We start from the raw sequence: 24,779 nt of genomic DNA on the forward strand, positions 1-24,779 counted from the left end.
AATTGTATGTAAAACATGTATGCAGAATTCAGTGTTGTTGTTGTTGTTGTTGTTGTTTTGACTTTCGGCAGTCTGTTGATGCAGGCATGCAAAAACGTTGTAACGTTATTATATTTCAAACTTAGTAATACTCTGCACAGTATACATGCGGTATACTACATGGTATGTGTAAATACCATAGACTGTATAAAGACGGTAAATACACAAAAACTTTGTCCAATGCCTTGAGAATTACAGGAAGAGACCTATTTTAATCTCAAAGTTATAATGTTCAGGTCAGGGTAACTTTAGAATCATGCTCCCGGAAGGTTAAACAAATTCAGCACTAAATCTGAAGTCTTGATTGCGGTTAATATTGTACTATTAAAAAAAATACATTAAAAGAGTATTTGTTAAAAAATAAAATGTATACTACTCTCCTAAACAGTAATAAAAAAAATTCAAAGAAAAGTTTCAATGACGTTTCGCCCAATCCGACCAATCGACCGCAAGAATGTAAACAACCATTGAAAGATTAGGCGACCATAAACCCCGCCCCTTTGAATGTGACTGACAAATATTCTGTACAATCATAGTACTACATACACACTGCTACACCAATCAGAGAAGGCCGGCCGCTCGTAGCGTCAACAAAGCTTGGCTGCGCCGTAGGCTCGTTCTCGTCCGGTTGTCTTGTAGAGGACGTTGGAGTCACAGTCAGGAGGGGCTCTATATCAAATATTAATTTTAAAACAGCAAGCTATATACAGAAATCGAGCCACCATGTTCTCCCGCATCGCTAGACCTACCGCCACCCTCTTCCGGAGCCTGTCCACCTCCTCCCAGGTAAAACCTCATATTTGTGAACATGCGAGTGCGCTAACATTAGCCTCCATGGTTTGTGTGAATGTGCGATGACGTTAACAAACTGAGATTAATAGCCTACCTAATCTACATTTTTCCTTTACTCATTCGTGTTTCTAAGCCATAGACTACAATAGTATAATTGATACTAAGTTAAGTTAACTTACATCTAGTTAACCGAGAAGTTAACTTGCTTGATATTTAGCCAGCAAATTGACAGTGTAGGCGTTTTAAACATAAGTCCTGTCTTAGTCATATGGTATTCGTTTTTATGGAAGTTGCGAGGATCATTCAGGATTCCCCATGAATCTATTGAAATCCTGCTATCTGGCATGAGAAGGTTTTCAGTCCACCTAGCCAGCTCGTTTATCTGCCTGTGTAGGATCGTCCCAGTTAGAGGTGGTATCACTTTGACTCACGTCCACCTTTGAAAGGTCATGACTGTGATCAGCTGCTTGGCTCACTGTTGTGTAGTGGTCTTGATCTGTAATGAGAGATCAGGCTTAATGTAGCTTTTGTTTTGTGAAAAGCAAGGCCATGGGAAAAAGGCAAGTGCTACAGAGATATTGTCAGATGTGCCATCTGATATGTTTTGTGCTTTAGAAGTCTTATACTTTAATTTCTATGCAGCAGGGGTTTTCAAACTGAGATCTGGGTACCATTGGAAAAATTTAAAACGGTAAAATGTGAAAATAAACATAAGAAAAATATAAAACATTTTATTAATGAATAACTAGTAAAATATTTTCTTTATATGAATAAACAATACATCCAACAATAGAGTACTTTAGTGAGTAGAATGTAACAAATGCAATGTAATATTTTGCAAATAATATTTTACACATTAATAATATAACATTTTCACAGTACAGATTGGATCTTTATACATGACAATTTCCTTCTCGTGAGGATGATCATATTTGGGAGTCTGTGGCATATAAAAGATTCTTTGTTATAAAAGTCTTTGCCGTTCTTTTTTGACACAATGCAATGCATGCAGTTCAACTGCCATTTGAATAAAACCAGTTTGTTTGCTTGCTCTAAACATTACATTCATATGCCAATACAGCCTTCTTTGTACTGTCTAAAACTTTTTACAGAGTCCTTAATCACTTGGTTTAAACCCTCCTTCTTCTGGGCATGAGTGGTAGTAAAATTCCCGCTGGCATTTTTCCAGACTGAAAAGGTCCCAAGGTCAAGTTAAACAAAATATGGTTGTGCTACCTACATGTGTAAATGCATAGAAACACACACATACAATCATTTTTAACATTTGCATTCAGTGGTTGTTCCATTTTTTAATTTAATCTTTTTTTTTTTACAACCAGATTATGATTAATGTATAAAATGCAACAATTCAAAGCAGTAAATTTATTGGCCTATGGAATCAAAGGGCACTTTAATGATAAGAGTAAGGTGGATCAGCATATATTGTGACACATTGCAATTTTTTTCTCCTTGCAGCACAATGCAAAAGTAGCTGTTTTGGGTGCCTCAGGTGGCATCGGGCAGCCCCTGTCTCTCCTGCTGAAGAACAGCCATTTGGTGAGCGAGCTTTCACTTTACGATATTGCCCACACTCCTGGAGTAGCTGCTGACCTCAGTCACATTGAGACCAGAGCCACCGTCACAGGTACAGAGATGGTTAATTTTTGAGTTTTTATTAGTTGCAGAGAAATCAAATTTGCTACTTTTTAAAGTTGGCATACAATGAAAATCCACCCTATGCCTATTCTAAATGCATCTTATTTATGATTATAACCTCTTATGAAAGATTCACCCATGTAACACATCATGAGCGTTCACGTCATACAAACGTACCGAACTCTGACGTCAATCGAACCCAGATGTGCACCAAAAGTGCTAGTGTGAAAGCACCCTAAACAGGTCTGCTATAGTGTTCACTGTCTTGCCTTGCAGGCTACATGGGAGCAGATCAGCTGGGTGCTGCACTGAAAGGCTGTGAAGTTGTTGTCATCCCTGCTGGTGTCCCAAGGAAGCCTGGTGGGTATATATATAATATATATATATATTTTTTTACCTTTATTTTTTATTATTTTTCATTGGATCTAAAGTCAGCATGGAATGGCATTTGTAACCCATTTTTTGTGTGCATATGTGAAACAGGATATTCAACAAAAAATGTTGATTGGCTTGGTGATGTAAAATGGGCTTAATTATGAATTAGAAATTTATAGAAACACACCACAATTTCTTAATATTGTATATTTTTCTAGGTATGACCCGTGATGATCTGTTTAACACCAATGCCACCATCGTGGCCACATTAGCTGATGCTTGTGCCCGTCACTGCCCTCAGGCCATGATCTGCATCATTTCAAACCCAGTAAGTATAAGATCTCAGGAGGCTTACATTGCTGAGATATCACTTAATACCTGCTCAAAGGTGACAAGGGGTTTATAGCACTATACATCTGTTTCACATTAAACTTTCATTTTGTAATTTCAGGTGAACTCCACTATCCCAATCACATCAGAGGTGATGAAGAAACATGGCGTCTACAACCCAAACAGAGTCTTTGGTGTCACAACACTCGATATTGTCAGAGCAAACGCTTTTGTTGCTGAGCTCAAAGTGAGTTCTATAAATTCAATACTAATGGAAGACGGGTTTAAATTTAAGTGCAGATTTATTTATTTAATGCCATCACCAGAAAACATATTTACTAAGTCTGTTCATTGTCACCTTTACTGCAATAAAGGTTATTTTTATTTTTTTTTAATCAAAAATTTTCACCTTTACTGCAATATTTCCAGGGCCTTGATCCCGCCAGAGTCAACGTGCCCGTTGTTGGAGGTCATGCAGGAAAGACCATCATTCCTCTCATTTCACAGGTAAGAAAAAAACCTAATTTATTCAATAAACATATGAACAATAAACATAAGTTTTTGGCAGGATATTTTGTGGGTTGCTTGTTTTTTAGTTCATTGGCATTGCACTGCATAACCCCACCCACAATTGAATCTCATTGGTCCAAAATCCAGTACTATAAACATCAAATAACTTCTGACTGGATGTGATTGCTTTTGAACAGATTTTTTTAGGCTATTTGGTAAAATGATAAAGATTCTTATTTTATTTTGTGTTGTTTACAGTGCACTCCCAAGGTTGAGTTCCCTACAGATCAGCTGTCTGCTTTGACAGGCCGGATCCAGGAAGCAGGAACTGAGGTTGTGAAAGCTAAAGCTGGTGCAGGTGAGAACTAAAGTTTGGTTCATTTGTGTCGCTGGCATTTTAGTTGTGCAGATGCTTAAGATCTAAAATATGAATATGTCTCTGTCCATAGGCTCTGCCACTCTGTCCATGGCCTATGCTGGAGCCAGGTTCACATTCTCCCTTCTTGATGCCATGAATGGAAAAGAGGGTGTTGTTGAATGTGCATTTGTGAGATCTGAGGAGACAGAATGCAAATACTTCTCTACACCTCTCCTCCTCGGGGTAAGTCTAGCTAGACCTTCTTTAGAAGTTACTTCGTTGTTTTTAGATCATACAAGGTCAAAGTAAGAAGGATAACCTGGTAAAGTAGAATAGGCTTTATGTTTATTTGTTTGTTTGTTTTATGAAGATTTATTTAGAAATTTTTCCTCCTTTTCTCAGAAAAACGGCATTGAAAAGAACCTTGGTCTTGGCAAAATCTCTGCATTTGAGGAGAAGCTGGTAGCTGAAGCCATGGATGAACTGAAGGGCTCCATCAAGAAAGGAGAAGATTTTGTTGCAAACATGAAGTGATCTGTGCTTGTGGCCCACTACCTGTGAAATGTCATTTATTTATAAAGCTGAGTCATTGTATGTCAACAAGGGTTCCTAAAAATGTATTTTCATCATGTTCAAATATGCAGACAGTCTCTGTACTGATTAAAACGGTCAAATCTACCCATCAATAAAAGGCTCTGTTTACCAACTCTTTGCATTTCAGTTCACTCAATTCAAAATATAGCTATTTTGCTATGAGATCCTTTTATTGACTTGCATTTTGTTGTTGTTGATAATCAGATGAAATTTGAGTGACTCATAAATTGATGTGAATTAATTTGACAAACAGAAATGGCTCCAAGTAATCCTGTCATTGTTGTTTTGTTTGTTTGTTTTTTTCCAAAAAAGATCCTTATTTAAATGATCAGTGATTTTGAATTATTTAAGTAACACTTGCAAGGAATATTAAATTAGCTATTTGTACTTTTTTTATTCATAAAATAACTATATATGATGGTTGCAAATCTACCCCTTAGTTGTGTCATTTGAGAATGGGGTGATGCATGCATGAAACATTTTAAATCATAACTATAAAACTAATATTTTAAAAACATCTGAAATATATAAATATCCGATTTTGTGTTTTTAATGTTATTTCACATTTTCCAACATTCGAAGAAATTAAACAAAAATATGACTAGAGATATGCAGTTTATTATATATATATATAATTATCCAGTTTATTGCTCGTTTTAAAAATTGCAATAGTGTAGGTCTCATCATCCCAAATTACCCTCAATTATACTGTCATAAATAGTAGTAAGAAATTTTTTTTTTTTGGATGAATTCAAAAAATTGTCAAAGCTGAAGAAATACGCTTCTAAATTCTTGTCTCACGTTGGCTTATTTGCATAAGGTTTGCTCATTTGCATACGTGCGGAAACGTCCTGCCTGCCACCAATCAGTACAGGTGGTTCGTACGAAAACATCGTCTCCACATCCACCGCCGTACTAATTAGCCAAAGTTACCGTTTCCATGACTTTACTGTGCCAGTAAATTAATTATCAAATTAACAAAACATTCCGAATTTGGACAGAAAGATTTTTCGGTATACAGACCGTCAAGTAATGGCTGGTTTAACAGAAGAGCGTTTGCGCGTGGTGGCTATCATTCACGCGCTCAAAGCTGTCGGTATCCGCGTGAAAAACTGGAAGAACTTTCTAAATGGATATTCAAACTGTGAACAAACTTTTAGTAAGGTAAAAAAAAACGTATGATTCTAATTGAAACGACGGGCATTTATTTTTTGCTTAAATATCTAGTATCATTGACACATTGAATTTGTTTTTAAGGAGAGCGCGTCACAAAGCTTTGCTTTTGGACGTGACCTGCACTTGCTCCCACAACATGAACTGTCTGAGATGGGCGGTACAGTACCTCAGTATGTTTGATAACTTATCTCGCTTGTTAAGAAATTTAAATAATCAAAAATAAAGTAGAGTTTCACGAGTGAATCCTGATAGTGGTTGGTTTTGTATGCGTCTGATGTGCTGGTTTTCAGGTTTTTGGTGGAGGCCTGTGGGTATCTGTCACAACACCTGCATACAGAGGGTCTTTTCAGGAAGACTGGATCACTAAGTCGAATTCGAGCTCTAAGGGTAAATTCCTTCAAATCTCTCATGTCACAAGAGCACAATGACATGTCTTTTTAGTATTTCATGTTAAATATATACAGTGAATTATTGTTTTAATGGATGACCACCTTTTTATTCAGGTTCATGTTTTGACCTTTACATTTACATGTGCACTTTTTTTTAGTTCCACTAGTTATAACCTGTTGGTCAAAAGTTTTTTTTTTTCTTTTTTCAAGTTTCATATGCTTACCCAGGCTGTATTTATTTGATCAAAATGACAGTTAAAACAGGAATATTGTGAATATGTTTTGTATATAGAAATTAATGTTTTTTTGTTCAGCAAGGGTGCATTAAATTGATCAAAAGTGACAGTAAAAAGATCTAAATGTTTATAAGAAACATTACAGATTTCTATTTCAAATGAATGCTGTTCTGTTGATCGAAGAATCCTGAAAAAATATATCATGTTTTTCACAAAAATCTTAAGCAGCAAAAACTATTTTTAATATTGATAATAGTAAGAATTAACTGAGCATCAATATTAATTGTAATTGATCACCAAATCAGCATATTAGAATGATTTCTGAAGGATCATGTGACACTGAAGACTGGAGCAATGGTTTGCTTAAAATAAATTACATTTTAAAATGTATATTAAAATGGAAAACAGCCAAATGCTTCTATTTCATAGGCAGATCTGGAAGCAGGGCAAAGCCAGTCCTTCCATCCCTCGCATTCAGCCTTTCTGCAGCCCTATGACGATGACCCAGAGGTCATCAAGCAGTTCCTGCGTGAGCTGCCGTCTCCTCTCATCCCTTCAGACCTGCAGATCCCTATGATTCAGGCCCAGGGGCTTGAGATGACACATGACCAGGAGGGAGCGAGAAACAGAACAACTCTTCTCATAACAGCTCTGTTTCCTTCATCCCACGCACGTGCACTCAGATACCTCTGCACCTTTCTGCGCCAAGTTGCAGAGAGGTTTCACATTTGATTGCAATTTGAAAATATGCAGCTTACTTTTTTGAGTCTTTTATACTCCTTGAATCTGTGCATGTTAAAGGAATATTCTCTTATTTTTCTGTAATCTTTACGGTGTATTCAAAATGATTGTCTGTGGTAATTGAGAGCATCCAACAAATGCTTTACATAGACATGCAGACAATGGACAAGCTCATTATGATTGTTTAGTCCTGTTTTTCCTCATGTTCATGTCTTTGATCAGATGCAGTGAAAACAGAATGCATGCTACCAGCCTGGCTGTTGTTATTGCTCCTAACCTGCTTCAGTGTCCACCACCACCTTCCAAACTAAGTCTGGATACTGAGAAACATTTAGACCAGCAGACATCAGTGATCAAATCACTTATTCTTCATGCAGATCGTATTGGTAAAGATATGAGATTAGAATGAACAATTGGTTGACTGGCCCTTTGCTGGTTTTAGCATCATTTATTTTGTGTAAACTGAACTTGTTCATGAACTTTGTCTATCAGGTGTTGTTCCATCATGTATACTGGAGGCATCAAAAACAACAGGAGGAGCCGAGACGCCCTCTCCTGCAGGTGGCGCTATGTTTAGCAAAATGACAACACAAATTTTAGGAGACAACGGAGGCGAAGTGTTGGTGGTGAGATTGTGATTATGAATATAAATATGTGGTATCATCATTTATTATAACCCATGATTTTAACAAACATATTAAACAAACAAATAATTCATATAATTACAAAAAAAGGAATCTGTTACAGTTTACACAAAAATATTAAGTTTTCTACATTTGATAATATGAAAATGGTTATTGAGCACTAAATCAGCATATTAGAATGATTTCTGAAGGGAAATGACAAACATATTACATTTAAAAATATATATATTTATAATTATATTAATTGTTATTATATAATACATTACTGTATTTCTGATCAAATCAGTTTTACCAACCCTGAACTTTTGCGCTCAATATATAATACATATTTGTGTGTGTGTGTGTTTATATTTATAAGACTTCAAAATATTATTTCAGAAATATTTGTAGATGCTTTTTCCAAATTGAAGCCATGTCGTACTCCCACTGGACCTCCAATAGTCTTAGATGTCACGCCCGGTGAGCCACAAATATTTTCGCATGGGAAGTGCCTTCATATTAATTAATATTTCTTTATCAAAAAAATACTTTTTTTTTTTTTTTTCATCTCTGCAGTGACTCCTCTCTCAAAAAGCCCCATCCCTCAATCACCAGTTACAGTCAAACGCAAAGCCGCTGAGGAATCACTTCCTGAACTTGAAGGATCTGCAAGGAAAAGGTCATTTGTGATTTACCTGATAACTATTAATATTGTCTGGTTTCAAATGACTTTATAGAGTAGACTACTTGCAGAGGAAGTATTATGTGTTTATTATTGTTCAGGCGATCTCTGCATGACCTAAGAGAGGACACACCGACAACCATCACCCAGCCACAAGGTCAGTCTGTTAATGCGTGTATTTACCAGCTCATCACCTGATTAATGCAGAATATTAACACAACAAAGTTGCTTCACAAAAATCTCTTAGAATCTGTAAGCAGTCATAGTCCCCTGGAAGAGAAGTGTGGTAAAGAAGATCCCATTCCCATATCCAAGAAGAGAAACCACATTAGAGAACAGCGGAAATCACTTAAGTACTATATCACAATTGCACTCTACACTGTACTAAAATAACCAAACAATTTGGGGATGAATTCTAATTTACAAAAAGTAGCATATCAGGCTTATACGTGTGTTTTGGGGTTTTCAGGGCTCCAGCACAAGAAGAAAATGTGCGTCAGAGAAAAAGATCTCTCCGATTTTTTGCTGTGTCCAGTGGCAACAGCAGTAACCATGTATGTTATTTTTTTTTTTAACCGATTGCTTTCTTTTTTGCCTGTGTTTTTAATATTTTGTAACTTTTATTTTAAGTGTTGTTTATTTCCTTTTGCTAACCTGGTTTAATATTTTTAGCTTTCAGAGACACCAACACACAAAGAATCTGAAAACTGTGAAGAACACCAAGAACAGCCTGACTGTAAAAGTGGCTTACAACTTACAAATGCTGATGTAAAGATACCACTTATCCTCATTGATGGACCAGGAGGAGGTTTGGATCAGTCTTTTTATTAGAATGATTGGTTGAATCTACGTGAACACATTTCAAATTTGAGAATTACAGCAGAATAAAAGATCCAGTATTTTAATTATTATTGACATCTTAGTACATAATATAAAGCTTTCCGTGTTCTCTTCTCTTTTTTTTATCTTGCAGTTGTTGGAAAAGAGGTGTGCGATGACCCTGATCTTCTCAATTGCAGTTTTGTAGAAAGCCCTAATGACTGTCTGAACATGGGATCTGAAGTATCTTGCATTCAACGACAGGAAAGTGAGGAACCCTGTGATGATGAATGTTGGACCGTGCTTGAAAATGAAAACTTTGAGCAGTTAGGAGAATGCAAGGTAATACAATCTGTCATGCAAAACAAAGGGTCTCCGATAAATGCAAGCACAGAAGTAGAGAATGAGCCAGAGGTGAAGCAGCCAGAAGAGCAGCCACGTAAAGAGTCTAAAAAAGTGAAGAATCGCTCTAAGAACCGATCTCGTCCTCGTAGATCCATAAGCCTACCTGAGGTGACGCTGGAGTCATGTACTGAAGAGATGCCGGAGTTGGAAAAGGAAGTTGGTAGAGCTGAAACTGAGATGGATAACAGGGTCTGGCCAATGTTTGCAAGTCTGACCCTTTCAAATGAGCAGGGAAATGTAACCATGGAGAAGAAGGTGGGTGTCAAAGAAGTGCAAGAAGCCAAAGTTAAAACATTAAAGAATTATAAGCAAGACAAGATGGCAGATTCAACTCTTGGTTTTAAAAGACCCCATCTGCGTCTGTCCGTGGCTGAGCGACTTAGGGGCTTTAGTGCTTTGACCTTGCTTCTTCGGACATCACGGACAGCACCTCAGTTTCTGGAAAAACCACAGGAATCCCTTCAAAGGGGACCCACACGTCTTCGGGACGGTGCTCGACGGTTCGGTCGCTCTATCAGTCACGAGGGAGTGTCAGAGAGACCACCAGAGCAGAGCCCTGTGGGATCTCCACCAGCAAATCAGGCTTTCATAGGTATACGTGACACTAGCCCTGATTCAGGTGTGGAGTCGGTCGATCATGAGCTGATTACTGATTTTAATCATCAAGAGGTTTGCAAGATGTCACAAATTTCCCCTAATGTTCAGCTGACAAATGATGTGGATGCGGATCCAGTTTTGCCCACAACAGACAAAACTGAAAATCAGTTTCTCTGCAGGCAAACAGAGCAGGATGTCGAGGAACTTGATCTTCATAAACTCTTGGATCAGAAGTGCCACATTGGTGGTCATGAGCAAGACGATCCAATGTTCTTCCAGCAGATGGTGCCATTGAATCTCTTCAAAGACACAAGCTCAGCCGAAGACTTCAAAACGGATCAAGTCTCTCTGAATGAAAGTGACAAGGAAACCCCCTCATGGCTGAATGCCAGTCCTCCATTTGGGTTTCCACCTTTTGCTGCTTTATCACTTGATGGTGTGATTTCTGAAGATGACTCAAGTAAAAGTTGCGATCTGTCCCCTCCAGCCTTTCAGTTCAGGCGTCCGACTGCAAGGAGGCACTACAGAGACTCTCCCCGCTGGCCCTCGCATGAGGTGCGAATGTCTGCTTGGAACCCGTTGCCACTTTAAAAGTTTAGTTCTTTCATTTTTATTGATTAAATATATATCAGTTCCCAATGACTGTGATCTGAAACTGGTTTGTGTAATCATTTAATTATTATTTATGGAACAATGCTTTTATTTTATTTTTTTATGTTTGTGAGCTGTCACAAATTTTCTTTGTTCTTAATAAAATCTGTTTTAATAGTTCACTTTTCTGTTGTTGTTTTTTTATAGGAGGTCAGTTTATTTAATTTTTACGTATATATGAGGATCTGGGACAAATTTTGTTTGCAGGTTTAGCAAACTGGATTTTGTCTTGTATCATGAGTGGGTAGAAAACACCAGTTTGGTCAATATTTAAATTATAATTTCTACCCAAATACAAGCTCTTGCTTAAGGCTCTATAAACAAAATATTGAGTACTTAAAATTACTTTATTGTCAGTTAAATTGTTTTATTTATTTTGAATATCTCAAGCACCAATCCAGTTCAGAGAAAGCATTAAAGAGCAAGGTATTACTTATTAAATAAAAGCATCAGTCCCTGATATCATAAAAAGATGTTAACAATGATATCCTTTATTATCTAGTAGCTAAACCCAACAGAGTGATAATGTTAGTTTAATGAGGCTGGTGCTCCTCCCCTTTGATGTGGAGCAGTGAGAAGAAAGTGGAGCTGCCTGTTAATCTCTCTGAACCACGTGCACCAGAGCTGGAGACTCTGAGTACTCCCATACAGACAGGCAGCCTGCGGTCCGTGGCACAGAGAGAAGTGGGGAAACTGAGGCAGGGATCTGTCCCAGCCGAGAAGAAGGAAAGAGAGGGGACGGCATCTGACTTCTACTGCCAGTGCCTGTAGATCTACTGCACCATGGCAGACGGAGCGGAGGGAGAGGAGGAAATCCAGTTTTTACGAACAGTGAGTTACGGTTGACAATATTTTACATCTGATTAGTTTAAAAAAAAAATGTCTAACTATACCTTATAATTATATATGTGATAATGTGTTTATTTATGCATTATAAATTAGATTCTTAATGAGTTTAATTGACTGTAAAGTCATAGAAATTCATTGTTTGAAAGGTGTATGAATCATGAACTACACTGTTTATTGTATATTGTCAGTGGTATGTTTGACCACGTTTTGACAGCTCATGCAGTTTTAATGGATGTGTTTGGATGAATGTGGAGTGACACGAGCAGGTGTGTGGATTTGCTGTCATTGTTGTCTATTTTTACATAGAGTTTGGATTGTCACTGTTTGAAACAGGACTTGGCACTCCGCACAGAAGCATGAAGGCAACATACTGCAAGGACTAAATTATAAATCTAGGCTACAGACTAAAGATGTATAATTTTTGGATGTAAGAATGAGGCCCATTACTGCCATAATATACAGTTGCACTCTATATTGTCAAGCATCTATGGGGGTGGAGCCCGTCCTTGACCTTAGTGTTGTAAATGTCTGGCCTGGCTGTGTTGTAGTTATGTCAACATGAACACTAAGTCATTCTTACCCGAGCTAAAACTGTCCTGTCATGGATGCATTGAAAGATTTGAACACAGTATGGAGTTCATCCAATGCAGAGTTCGAGATAACTAGTGTTGTGCTGCTGTTGTTTGTGATGCTGCTGTCTGTGAGCTCTGAGTCTATATACAGAGAAGGGATTAGCAGCTTTCTAGGCTTGTCCTAAACCAACACCTGTTTGTTTCAGTCTATTTAAAAAGTCCGTTACACGTCCTCCCACTTTTATGTCAGCCTCTAGAGCTTTTCAGCTCATATTAACTGGAAGCAGTTTGATTAACTGGAACATTTCAAAAACCGAGTTTAACTGTTAAATTAAGAAACTTACACTATCAGTCAAATGTTTGGACATAGTTTTTAGTTTTCTCATGATCGGAAAGTCTTGTGAAATTCTCGAAAATAGGTTTGTAGGCAAATATGACTTATGCTTGTGTGTGATTTTTCTGATGAAAAAGCTATTTTTTTTTTTTTTACTTATTAAAAACAAGTTGGACTTGATAGTGAAAGAAAAGCAGTTAAAAAGTGCCCAGCTTGTGAACTCCTGTAATACTGTCTACAAAACATCTCAGGGAGAAGGATCTGCATCTTGTGAAGTCAGATGAGGAATGGTTTTGAGTGAACAGAACTCCAGGCAAACTAAAATATATATATATATATATATATATATATATATATAATAATATTATCTATATATATATAAATAAGATTTCATTGGCATAATTTATTTGTGTTGGATGTTTCTACTAATATTCTAATTCTACAGTGTAATCTAATTCTACAGTATGTCACACTTTTGACTGGAAGTGTGTATTCAAAGATTCAGATCATTTTGGATCATTCTTCATTTAAAGATTTATTCTGGAGTATTGTTCATCCAGCCATTGTCTCTATTAGACTGTGCTACTGATCTTTAGTTTTGACTGGCATAAATAGTCATAAATTTGTTCATGGCTCAGTTTTCAGTCTGCACTGTTGGCTTCTTTCTTGCTCGGGAAAATTGCATGTAGCAGGTGCTATAGCCTGAAATAGAGGGGGAGAGAATGAGGAGGAGGCTTTGAGAGACAAGTAGGGGAGAAACCTGATTGAAAAAGAATTTAATGTTTGTGTTACTGTAATTCGATAGGATAGCTGTTTCAAAAAGTGACTATATCTTTATACATGTAGTTTTTTTGTGACCTCGTTAATCAACTACAGCTGAATACTTTGAACATTTCGTTTGACACACAGCAGGTCTATTGCAACTGCAAAAAGTTGATTTAAAAAAAGAAAAATTACGCATTTCTATAGCAATTTATAATATCTAAAAATGTACATGTTCCTTTATACATGCACATAAGTTGTCATACATAAAAATTTAAATTTGTAATACAATTTAAAATAACTCCAGTCTTCAGTATTAATGAAAAAAAGAACTCCAAACTTCTGAACTGAAATAAATATTCTAATTTGCTTGAAAATGCTTGTTACACTTCCCTTTTCATACGGTATAAAACTTTTATTCAATGCAAAAATTAATCATTTTTTATTGTGGTCTCACAATGACTATATTGTCAGGTGCTTGGTCTCAGGTTGCTAGCAGCATGTGTCAGTGTGGACAGGGTTTTTTCACAGCCCACTGGCTTACATTCCAGCCCTTGAATATCTCAGCAGATGACACACTTACATACATAATACACTGTCACATAGACTAGCCTGTCAAGGACACGACCTGTCCCAGTTTCTTCATAAAGACATGCTAACGTTACATCTTTATTGTAAAATGCTTACAAATTACATAAATATGCCATATTTGTACAGCATATCACATACTTTGAACTGAATCAGTGGAGCAATTAGGAAGTTGTCAATCAAATTTAGACTTTTTGAGGTCACCTTGTATGGGAATAGAGTTACAGAGGGCGGGGCTGCACATAAAATTAGTAGCACCACCAACAGGCCTTATCACTGTTGTATTAAGATCAAATGAATTGTTGATTTCATATAACCTACCAGAAGGTTCTCACAAGGCTTGAATATAATAATGTAAAAATCAAATTGTTTCTTTTCAGTCTGGCCTCATGTCGTTTTGGCTGTAACCTGAGCCATATTCAGGATTAGATGCATGCTGCCCTGATCAAGGTTACAAATAGCATGTTATTTAGCAGCAACGTGTGCTATGGACATGCTGTTACAAAGAAAACATTGATGACTTGTCTAAAGAAGTATTTCAGGAAGTGTTTTAATATCTTGCCAGACATCAAATTGGATTTCTATGATTCCAAAAGAGCAAAAATTTATTGTTAGTAGTCTCAATATCAGATAACCCATCAACAAAACATAATATTGTCTTTGCTTATCACAAAAATTTAAAGTTAAGTTAAAGACTGTTCTTTTTTTTTTTTTTTTTTTTTTTTTTTTTTTGGTCAGTACAATGGAAGTCAGTGGGCACCGAAATACTTTGGTTACCAACATTTTATCAAAATATATTTTAAAGAAAATAAAGGTCTTAAAGGTTTTAGGGTGAGTAAATCATGCCAGAATTTGTATTTTTGAGTGAATGATCCTTTTAACTGTTCTAAAATGTTTAGGCCTATTTAAAACTTGATATATAACTTTAAGAATGACATCTTGACTTTCTTTTTCTTTGTAGAAAAACAAAGTCAATATACAATTCACAAATACTATCCTGAAGGAGCAGATTAAACTCTGTCTGTCCTGTGAGGGTTTTGGAAATCGCCTGTGTTTTCTAGAAACTACATCTAATGCCCAGGTTTTCTTTTCATTCATGACATTTCTGAAATACATCTGATGTTTTGGATTCCCAGTTTTCACTTTTTGTTTGTTTGTCATTCTAGAATGTTCCTCCTGATCTGGCTATATGCTGCTTTATTCTGGAGCAGTCGTTATCTGTGCGTGCGCTTCATAACACAACTGATAACAAAAATGTTAGTTCAAAAGCACATACATCAGGAATAAGGTCATAGTCACCTAAGGGATAGTACACCAAAAAACATTTTTATAACCTGAAAAATGTTTTCACATTGTTTTTCTGAACTCAGCATGACGGTCTCTTGTCCTCCTCCTCTTTTTTTTCCTCTTTTTCCCACTGTAGGCAGTCGATTTGGATAAATGGGTAGGTTTCTATTTGTAACAAAATTTTGTGTTAATCTTTTGTGTAATACTGTCTCCAACAAGACAAAAAAACTTGTCTTGTTGGAGTTTGTCATGACAGAGAGTCATATAGACACCTATGCATCCCTTGAATTGTGTATAGTCATGTTTTTACACCTTCTTCCTAGTCTTCACAAGGAGGAGGCCATCGCACGTTGTTGTATGGCCACGCCATCCTGCTTAGACACACTCACTCTGGCATGGTGGGTCAAATCTCAATACACACACACAGACCATCACTAGATGAGTATTTTGAGAGAAAATTTACTACAGTGAAAGAATCATTTAACTGTTCCGTTTTTATTGATTGCCATCTCTTTGCATGATGCAGTACCTCAGCTGTTTGACGACATCAAGGTCACTCACAGACAAGCTGGCTTTTGATGTGGGCTTGCGGGAGGACTCGACAGGTGTCTGATTTCTAGTGGATTGCTATCACAGTTGTACTTGTAAATATACAAAACAGAAATCTGACTAAAATATGTCCTTATCTTCATCCAGGTGAGGCATGTTGGTGGACCATTCACCCTGCTTCCAAGCAGAGGTCAGAGGGTGAGAAGGTCAGGGTGGGCGATGATCTCATCCTGGTCAGCGTGTCTTCTGAGAGATATCTGGTAAAGCCTGTCTCTACTGTATGCAGTCAACACAGTCTCTTTTGGATGGAGCCGACAGTTTTACCTGAAAAATCTGTCCCATCAACAGCACCTTTCCTATGCCAGCGGAGACCTCATGGTGGACGCTTCTTTTATGCAAACTCTTTGGAACATGAACCCAGTCTGTTCTGGCTGTGAGCTGGCAGAGGGTGAGCTTAAAGCACGTCTTTCAACTAGCGATTCGTTTACCACACTGGGACATTTCATATGCATTAGGGCTGCATGATTCAGGGATCTAATTGCAATTTAAAATGCAATCAATTTGGCCAGACTTTTATTATTATATATTAATGTGGATATAAAATTGCATTTATAATGGTCTGTTAATTCTAAGAATGTTAATTTCCTGGTTAAGGAAAATAACTTTCTTATTGTACAGTACTACTCAGAGCATGTAGCAAAAATCTGCATGATTAGAGACTCCAGTTATGAGCAAACAATGAACAACCTCAAGTGTGATCAACTACATAAACACTTAAACTAGTCTAACATACACGCATACAGTTGGCATAGGAAAAGGGGTTAAACCTTAAGCAGTAAAGAGAAGAGAAATAAAGACATGTAGCTATGGGACAATTTGATAAGCAGCAGATCTACAGGCTGAAGGAAACATCAGTTTCTTAGTTCAAACACACCTTTGTAAAAAGGTGCAAATGATACTTAATGTATCAATTAATTAGACTAAGTTTGATTCTTGGACGTCTTGCCTGTTTGAAAGAGAGTCCTGATGCAATTTGGGACTCCAGTTGGTCTCTGCTGAAGTTAGTTGATGAGAAAGAACCAGTTTGAGTCAGAGGATCTTGATGAATGGAAAGACTAGGATGTAGCCTGTCACAAGCTTAGGGTGGGTTTTTGAAGACTCTTAGCTCAGCATTCCTGAATCTAAAGGAACCGCCCTGATCTGGTGATCAGTGATCTTTAAAGGGTGACAATGTCACACCCTCAGGATTTGTGTGAGCCAATGAAGAATGGTCCCTTTGGAGGGAAATTTTACGATCCTTTGTCTCTAGCATGGTGTTTTGCATATGGATTGGCTGGTCAAGAGGAGAATCTTCAAGATTCTTATAATAATACTAATGTGTCACAGAGTTAGCAAAATATAATGTAAATTAACAAATAGGAAAAGTAATTTTGAGGTCGTAGATACCAACCACGGCATATGTGTGATCTTGCTTAATTATGTCAAAACATTATATATCTAGAAAAAACACTATAAAAGAACATATGATTACATAGGATACATGATTGTACATGTCTCAAGTGAACAGTAGACACAATGTCCTGAAATATGTTATTTCAGAGAAAGGTTTGTCTATGGATATATGTGGTGATAAAAGTCCATTTTATAGGCCTGTGTCTTTCACAGGGTCTGTTCCATTGCACATAGCATCTTTCCACATACCTTGTCTTTACAACAAACTTAATGCATTTTTTTGTGATGTTTCCTTGGTTCAGGGTATCTGACTGGAGGGCATGTTCTGCGTCTTTTCCACGGGCACATGGATGAATGTTTAACAATTCCTGCTGCTGACCAGGGCGATGACCAGAGACGGTGAGATATAAAGCCATATTGTACTGTAATCTAAACAATTGAATGTAATTTAATTCAGTGTAAACATGCACAATCTACGCAACAGTCAATTGTTTCTTGTTTTGCATAATTTTTCAGAAATGCACATTATGAAGGTGGACCCGTGTGCAGCCATGCCAGATCTCTGTGGAGACTGGAGCCTCTTCGCATTGGGTTGGTGCTATTTGTATACAGCAGAGCCTTAACAAGCAAAAAAGATGTTTTTCTCCCTTTGAGCAGATATTCAACCTTCTGTACACAGGTGGAGTGGTAGCCACATGAAGTGGGGTCAGTCGTTCAGGGTGCGTCACATCACCACAGGCAGGTATCTGTGTCTGGATGAAGAGAAAGGACTCCTGCTTGTGGATGCAGAAAAAGCGAATACGAAGAACTCCGCTTTCTGCTTTCGTGCTTCAAAGGTCTGTATACTGCGCTCAGTTTTCTAACCTACTCTCTAGGAGGTTGCTTTTTTTGGAAATGTTTTCTAACAGTCTTTGACATCAAATGTCATGTGACTGAGTAGGAGAAGACGGAGGTTGCTCAGAAACGTGATGTGGAGGGAATGGGGATCCCAGAGATCAAGTATGGAGAGTCCATGTGCTTTGTGCAACATGTCTCTACCAGCCTGTGGCTCACATATGCCTCGGTGGATGCCAAGTCTGCTCGTCTGGGGCCACTGAAAAGAAAGGTACGTGTATTAATCTCATTTACACTACTGTTCAAAAGTTTTAGGTCAGTATGATTTTGTTTGAAAGAAATTAATACTTGCGTTCAGCAAGGATACATTAATGGGGTCCTTTTATGCTTTGGGGTCCTTTTATTTTTTTTTATTTATTTTTATTTTTTTGCAAAGTTACAAAGCTCAAAGTCCAGTTCAAAAGGAAATATTTTATTTAACAGAAATCACTTTCCAAAAACTACAACGAATGACTCGTTTGGACTACAATGCATATTTTCCGGGAGTTGTGATATCACAGTTACAGACGAATGGGACAAAACCTGGTTGAGCTGCACCAGAGAAGGCAATGTGTGTTCACTATGTAGGAGACATGCTAGCTTTCCCAAGGCAGATGAACTTAGAGTGGTTACAATCATCCGGGTTTAAATTGCTCTCAAATTGATTTGATATTGACGCAATATTTACACTGAAGCTCACAGGCGGCTTTGGTAAGGGGTATGACATTTCCAGACCAGGCACAGAGTGCTGTCAATCACAACACACACTGGCCCAGCTAACCAATCACAGCACATTTCGTATTTCATAAGGCGGGCCTTCATTTGATACAAGAACTATTACAGTCGTTCATACCAGACTGCGGAGAGAGGTGTTGTAATAATGTAAAATATGTGAAAAATAATGTGTTTTTTGAACAACCTAGTATGAGAGCCTGTTCTAGTACACCCCCAAAACAAAATCAAGACTTTGTAAAAGAGCATAATAGGACCCCTTTAAACTTTTACAAATGTAACAGTAAAGTTATTTGGAACTTAATATTCATCAAAGAATCCTGAAAAAGTTTCCAAAAAAATGTTTTCAATTATAATAAGAAATGTTTGTTGATTGCCAAATCAGCACATTAGAATGATTTCTAAAGGATCATTTGACACTGAATAATACTGAAAATGCTGAAAATTCTGCTTTGCCAGCATAGGAATAAAAACAGTTATTTTACATTCTAATAATATTTCACAATATTACTGTTTTACTGTATCAAATAAGTGCAGTCTTGGTGATCGTAAGAGACTTCTTCCAAAAAGAAATCTTACTAACTCCAAATATTTGAACAGTAGTGTAAATTCAATCTAGTCAGTCCTAAAACTGCACAATTCAGATTTCACCAGTGCTAATATGTGTGCTTCTTTTTCATAGGCCATACTGCATCAGGAGGGTCACATGGATGATGCTCTGACTGTGGCACGTTCTCAGACAGCAGAATCCCAGGCTGCTAGAATGATCTATAGCACAACAGGACTCTTCACTCAGTTCATTAAGTATGAAAAAATTCAATCTTAAAGGGTTAGTTCACCCAAACATGAAAATTAGCCCGTAAATTACTCACCCTCAAGGAATCCTAGGTGTATATGACTTTCTTCTTTCAGACGAATCTAGTCGGAGTTATATAAAAAATTGTCTTTGATCTTTCAAGCTGTTTAATGGCACTCAGCAGGTGCTGCAGTGCATCAGTCCAAAAGTAGAAAGTGTCTCATACGGCTCCGGGGGATGAACAAAGGCCTCCTGTAGTGAATCAATGCATTTTTGTAAGAAAAAAAATCCATTTTCAAAATAGCTTGCACCAACAGTTGTACACAAAAGCAGTTCTGGGCTGGTGACGTATGAGGTCAGCGGTGCGCATGCGCCAGTGAGTCTCGTGAAAACCAATGTTTGTTAACAGGAGCAAAGGAAGCAAAGTTTCCTTACATTAGCAAAGGAAAACCAGTCTCCTCTTGGCTTATATCGAAATCCTCTGACATTCTTTTTTACAAATCCTCGTTTAGTACTTCTAATTCATGACCATTGTTTTGTTTTGATCTCTAAGCTGCGCTAACGCATTCGTCACTTCTGAGCGGCACATGCGCAACGCCGACCTCATACGTTATCCGCCCGGAGCTGCTTCTGTGTACAACAGTGAGCGCAAGCTAGATTAAATTGATTATTAAGTTTTAAATATGGTTATTTTTCCTACAAAAATGCATCGATTCGCTACAGGAGGGTTTCGTTTACCCCTGGAGCTGTGTGAGACACTTTTTATTAAGGATGGGTGCTTTTTATTTCACTTCTTTTGGACTGATAGTGCAACACCCGCTGAGTGGCATTAAACAGCTTGAAAGATAAAAGAAAATTTTTAATATAACCCTGACTGGATTTGTCTGAAAGAAGAAAGTCATATATACCTAGGATGCCTTGAGGGTGAGTCATTTATGGGCTAATTTTCATTTTTGGGTGAACTAACCCTTTAAACCAGCCTATGGTGGTTTAAGATGGTCTTCTAGGATGGAAGACGAAAAAAGTGAATCTAAACTGACTAGCCTAACCAATTTAGTCATACTTAGAGATCAGATAGATCAGCTTAGCACCATTAACACTAATTCAATAAAAGGATAAATATTATTAGATAAATATTATTGTTTTTTGTTTGTTTTTTTTCTGACAGGGGTCTGGACTCTCTGAGAGGGAAGAGTAAATCTCCAGGCCCATCTTCCTCGTCTCTGCCTCTAGACGCTGTGGTTCTGTCCTTGCAGGATCTCATCTTCTATTTCCGCCCTCCAGAGGAGGAGCTGGAACACGAGGAGAAGCAGACCAAACTGCGCTCCTTAAGGAACCGTCAGAATCTATTCCAAGAGGAGGTTAGAAATGCTGGCAAATATATAAACAATTACAAATAAATATGTCAAATTTCATTTATACTAATTAATATATTGTCTTTAAATTCACTGCATATAACATTTAAAAACATACATTTATAATTACCAAGGTCTGCTTTGTTATAGGGCATGATTAGTCTCGTATTAGACTGTGTTGATCGACTGAATGTCTACAACACTTCAGCCCACTTCTCAGAATTTGCCGGGGAGGAAGCAGCCGAGTACTGGAAAGAGATAGTCAACTTATTTTATGAGCTGCTGGGTATGGCTGTGTTTACTTATGACTGTAGCATACAATACATGTATGACTTTCCCACACTGATGCCCTTAATGATTTACTGTTTTCAGTGTTTTTGGAAAAATGTAAAGCCCTTGCATTTTTTTCACCTATAGCATCTCTGATCAGAGGAAACAGGGCAAATTGTGCTTTGTTTTGTGATAATCTTGACTGGTTAGTCAGCAAACTGGACCGTTTAGAGGCATCTTCAGGTAGGAAGCCATAATTTATTTAAATCTCCAAATAGAGGCCTTGAATCTATGAAATAGGATTCTGTTAGGATTTTAGAAAGTTCATCAACATGAATTTGAAATAGATCTCTTTTGTAACATTATAAACGTATACACTCACACCCAAAAAAAATAATGTGTCCTTGCTGAATGAAACGATTTTTCTTAAAAAAAAAAAAAAAAAAAAAAACATAAACATTAATAAATAAATACATAAATTAACTGCCAGGCATTCTGGAGGTGCTGTATTGTATCCTTATTGAAAGCCCTGAGGTGCTTAACATCATCCAGGAAAACCACATCAAATCTATCATTGCGCTTTTGGACAAACATGGACGCAATCACAAGGTTGATATCTTTTTGTAATCAAGATTTAAACTTTTCTAGACTGCAACTTTTATCGTATCTGACCACATGCTCTGTTGTGACTCTTCATTGTAGGTTCTAGATGTCCTCTGCTCTTTATGTGTGTGTAACGGTGTTGCTGTCAGGTCCAATCAGAATCTGATCACTGAGAATCTGCTTCCGGGGCGTGATCTCCTCCTGCAGACCAACATCATCAACTATGTCACCAGGTCTGACTAAGTACAACCCAAATGATATATCATAAAAGAGATCTGTAGATTAGTTTGTTTGGCATATTGAGCTAATGTTTGATGTTTTGCAGTATGAGACCCAACATTTTTCTGGGTACATGTGAAGGCTCTACACAATATAAGAAGTGGTACTACGAGTTAATCGTAGACCATGTGGAGCCATTCCTGACCGCTCAGGCATGTCACCTCCGTGTTGGCTGGGCTTTGACCGAGGGTTACAGTCCCTACCCCGGAGGAGGAGAGGGATGGGGAGGCAATGGAGTCGGAGATGACCTCTACTCGTACGGCTTTGATGGAATACATCTGTGGACAGGTGAGGATTACCTTCCTCCATCTGTTCCAGCACATATCCCACTGAGCTCATCTATAACATTATACTCTTGTCAGGTCGAGTACCACGTCAGGTGTCCTCATCCAACCCACACATTCTCGCGGCTGGAGATGTGGTGAGCTGCTGTTTGGATCTGAGCGTCCCTAGCATCTCCTTCCGGATTAATGGACATCCCGTTCAAGGCATGTTTGAGAATTTCAACCTGGATGGTCTCTTTTTCCCTGTGGTCAGCTTCTCAGCTGGGATTAAGTAAGAGCCAAGCTTTTAATTTCAGCTAATGTTAATATTCCCTCCTGAAGCCAGATTGAACCTAAATAGGACAAATTCAAAAATGCAATTTTTTGCCATTAGAGTTCGGTTTCTCCTTGGTGGGCGGCATGGAGACTTCAAATTCCTTCCTCCTCCTGGTTATACCCCATGCTATGAGGCAGTTCTGCCCAAAGATAGACTGCGTATTGAGCCCATTAAAGAGTATAAGCATGACTTCAATGGGGTCCGGAACCTTTTGGGACCGACTCAGTCTCTTTCCCACACTGCCTTCACTCCCTGTCCAGTGGACACTGTGCAGGTGGGATTTCATAAAATGTAGTTAAAGTAATTTATTAATAAAGTGACTTCTGCTGTATTGATTTTGCCATCTACATTATTTCTGCAGATTGTGCTTCCTCCTCATCTAGAGCGGATTAGAGAGAAACTGGCTGAGAACAGCCATGAACTGTGGGCCGTCACTCGAATTGAGCAGGGCTGGACCTATGGACCGGTCGGTCTATGAAAACATAAATGAAAATACAATTGAAGAATATAATGACTATTTTAAAATACTATGTGCACAATTAACATTTAATATATAAATAATGTGACTTTTTGTAGATTAATCAATTAATACTCAGTACTGTCTGCTGTCCCCAATTTTTCAGTTTCGTGATGACAACAAGAAGCTGCATCCTTGTCTAGTGGATTTCCAGAGCCTCCCGGAGCCCGAGAAGAACTACAACTTGGCAATGTCTGGAGAGACACTGAAGTGAGTGAAATACTGAGCTTCTACATGTTTGTTTCTGTGTGGTTAATTAACCCATTTCTGTGTATCATCTCAATAGGACTCTTCTGGCTTTAGGATGTCATGTAGGTATGGGTGATGAAAAAGCAGAGGAGAACTTAAAGAAGATCAAGCTTCCTAAAACGTCAGTATTACAGAATATTCTGATAATCACTAATCATTTAAGACTAATAAAGTAATAAATAAGTCTTAATTGCTTAAACAGTGTTTGTTTACACCACCGTTCAAACTACTGCTTTTCTTTCGTTTATTCATCAGTGGCTCCTGAAATAGTATCATGGTTTCCACAAAAAATAGCAAAGCTATTTTTAACATTGATAATAATAAAAAATGTTTTTGAGCACCAAATCAGCATATTAGAATGAGTTCTGAAGGATCATGTGACACTGAAGACACCTACTGAAAAATCAGCTTTGCCATCACAGGAATAAATTATTAACATTTATTTACATAAAATTATAAATTAACATTTTTATTTAAATTTTAAAATGTGAACATTTAAAATTGTAATGTTTCACAATTGTATTGTTTATACTGTATTTTACATTTGTTTTTGAGAGATACTTAACGACCTGATACTTTTGAACGGTAGTGTAAGTAACCAAATACATAATTCAATGACAAAAGCAAAATAATGTTGTCTGAACTTAAATTAGTTTCTGCTTATTTCCCAGGTATATGCAAAGTAATGGATACAAACCTGCTCCTCTGGATCTCAATCATGTGAAGTTGACACCGAATCAGAACACACTTGTGGAAAGGCTAGCTGAAAATGGACACAACGTTTGGGCTCGAGACCGTGTTCGTCAAGGCTGGACTTACAGCATTATTCAGGTAGGGCTGCACACTTTTTTCCAGGAGCAACAAAATATAAACAACAACAATAAATTACAAAAATAAGGAAATGCAAAAATGTATCCAGAGCACAGCTTATCCTTTACAAGTCATTCTGACACAGTTTTAATTTAGATTTTTTTCCCCCCATATTTTTGTATTTGAGAACTCACATTCAACCATTTTCTGACAGAAGTACTCTTTCCTAAAAGCTTTTGAAAATTTTAAGATATGCAATATTAATAATAATAACTAGAAATTCTATGAGATTAGCATTTTAATACCTGATCGTTCTGTAGGGTTTGCTT

The 24,779-nt window shown here is 37.4% G+C and overlaps 2 protein-coding genes and 1 pseudogene across 2 annotated transcripts; all 3 read left to right on the plus strand.

Annotated features, from left to right (window-relative positions):
- The first annotated feature begins 662 nt into the window (after positions 1–662).
- On the plus strand, positions 663–4,766 carry LOC122134115 (malate dehydrogenase, mitochondrial-like). Its single transcript, XM_042765255.1, has 9 exons — positions 663–825; positions 2,308–2,476; positions 2,764–2,847; positions 3,081–3,190; positions 3,314–3,439; positions 3,622–3,699; positions 3,961–4,060; positions 4,152–4,303; positions 4,463–4,766. Exons 1-9 carry the CDS (start codon positions 763–765, stop codon positions 4,592–4,594), a joined length of 1,014 nt encoding a protein of 337 aa, XP_042621189.1. The 5' UTR covers positions 663–762; the 3' UTR covers positions 4,595–4,766.
- Positions 4,767–5,492: 726 nt separating this feature from the next.
- LOC109088177 lies at positions 5,493–11,052 on the plus strand. The gene is given in 14 exon segments (XM_042765256.1): positions 5,493–5,818; positions 5,912–6,000; positions 6,121–6,217; positions 6,885–7,174; positions 7,419–7,582; positions 7,689–7,781; positions 7,784–7,822; positions 8,219–8,299; positions 8,396–8,498; positions 8,603–8,658; positions 8,749–8,854; positions 8,971–9,055; positions 9,174–9,309; positions 9,475–11,052. Coding segments are annotated over 14 exon segments (2,910 nt in total). The 5' UTR covers positions 5,493–5,686; the 3' UTR covers positions 10,914–11,052.
- Positions 11,053–11,756: 704 nt separating this feature from the next.
- Positions 11,757–24,779, plus strand: part of LOC109097608 — a 48,670-nt pseudogene continuing 35,647 nt past the window's right edge.

Source organism: Cyprinus carpio, chromosome A10 (assembly GCF_018340385.1).
Source record: "Cyprinus carpio isolate SPL01 chromosome A10, ASM1834038v1, whole genome shotgun sequence".
In the NCBI taxonomy this organism is placed as follows: domain Eukaryota; kingdom Metazoa; phylum Chordata; class Actinopteri; order Cypriniformes; family Cyprinidae; genus Cyprinus; species Cyprinus carpio.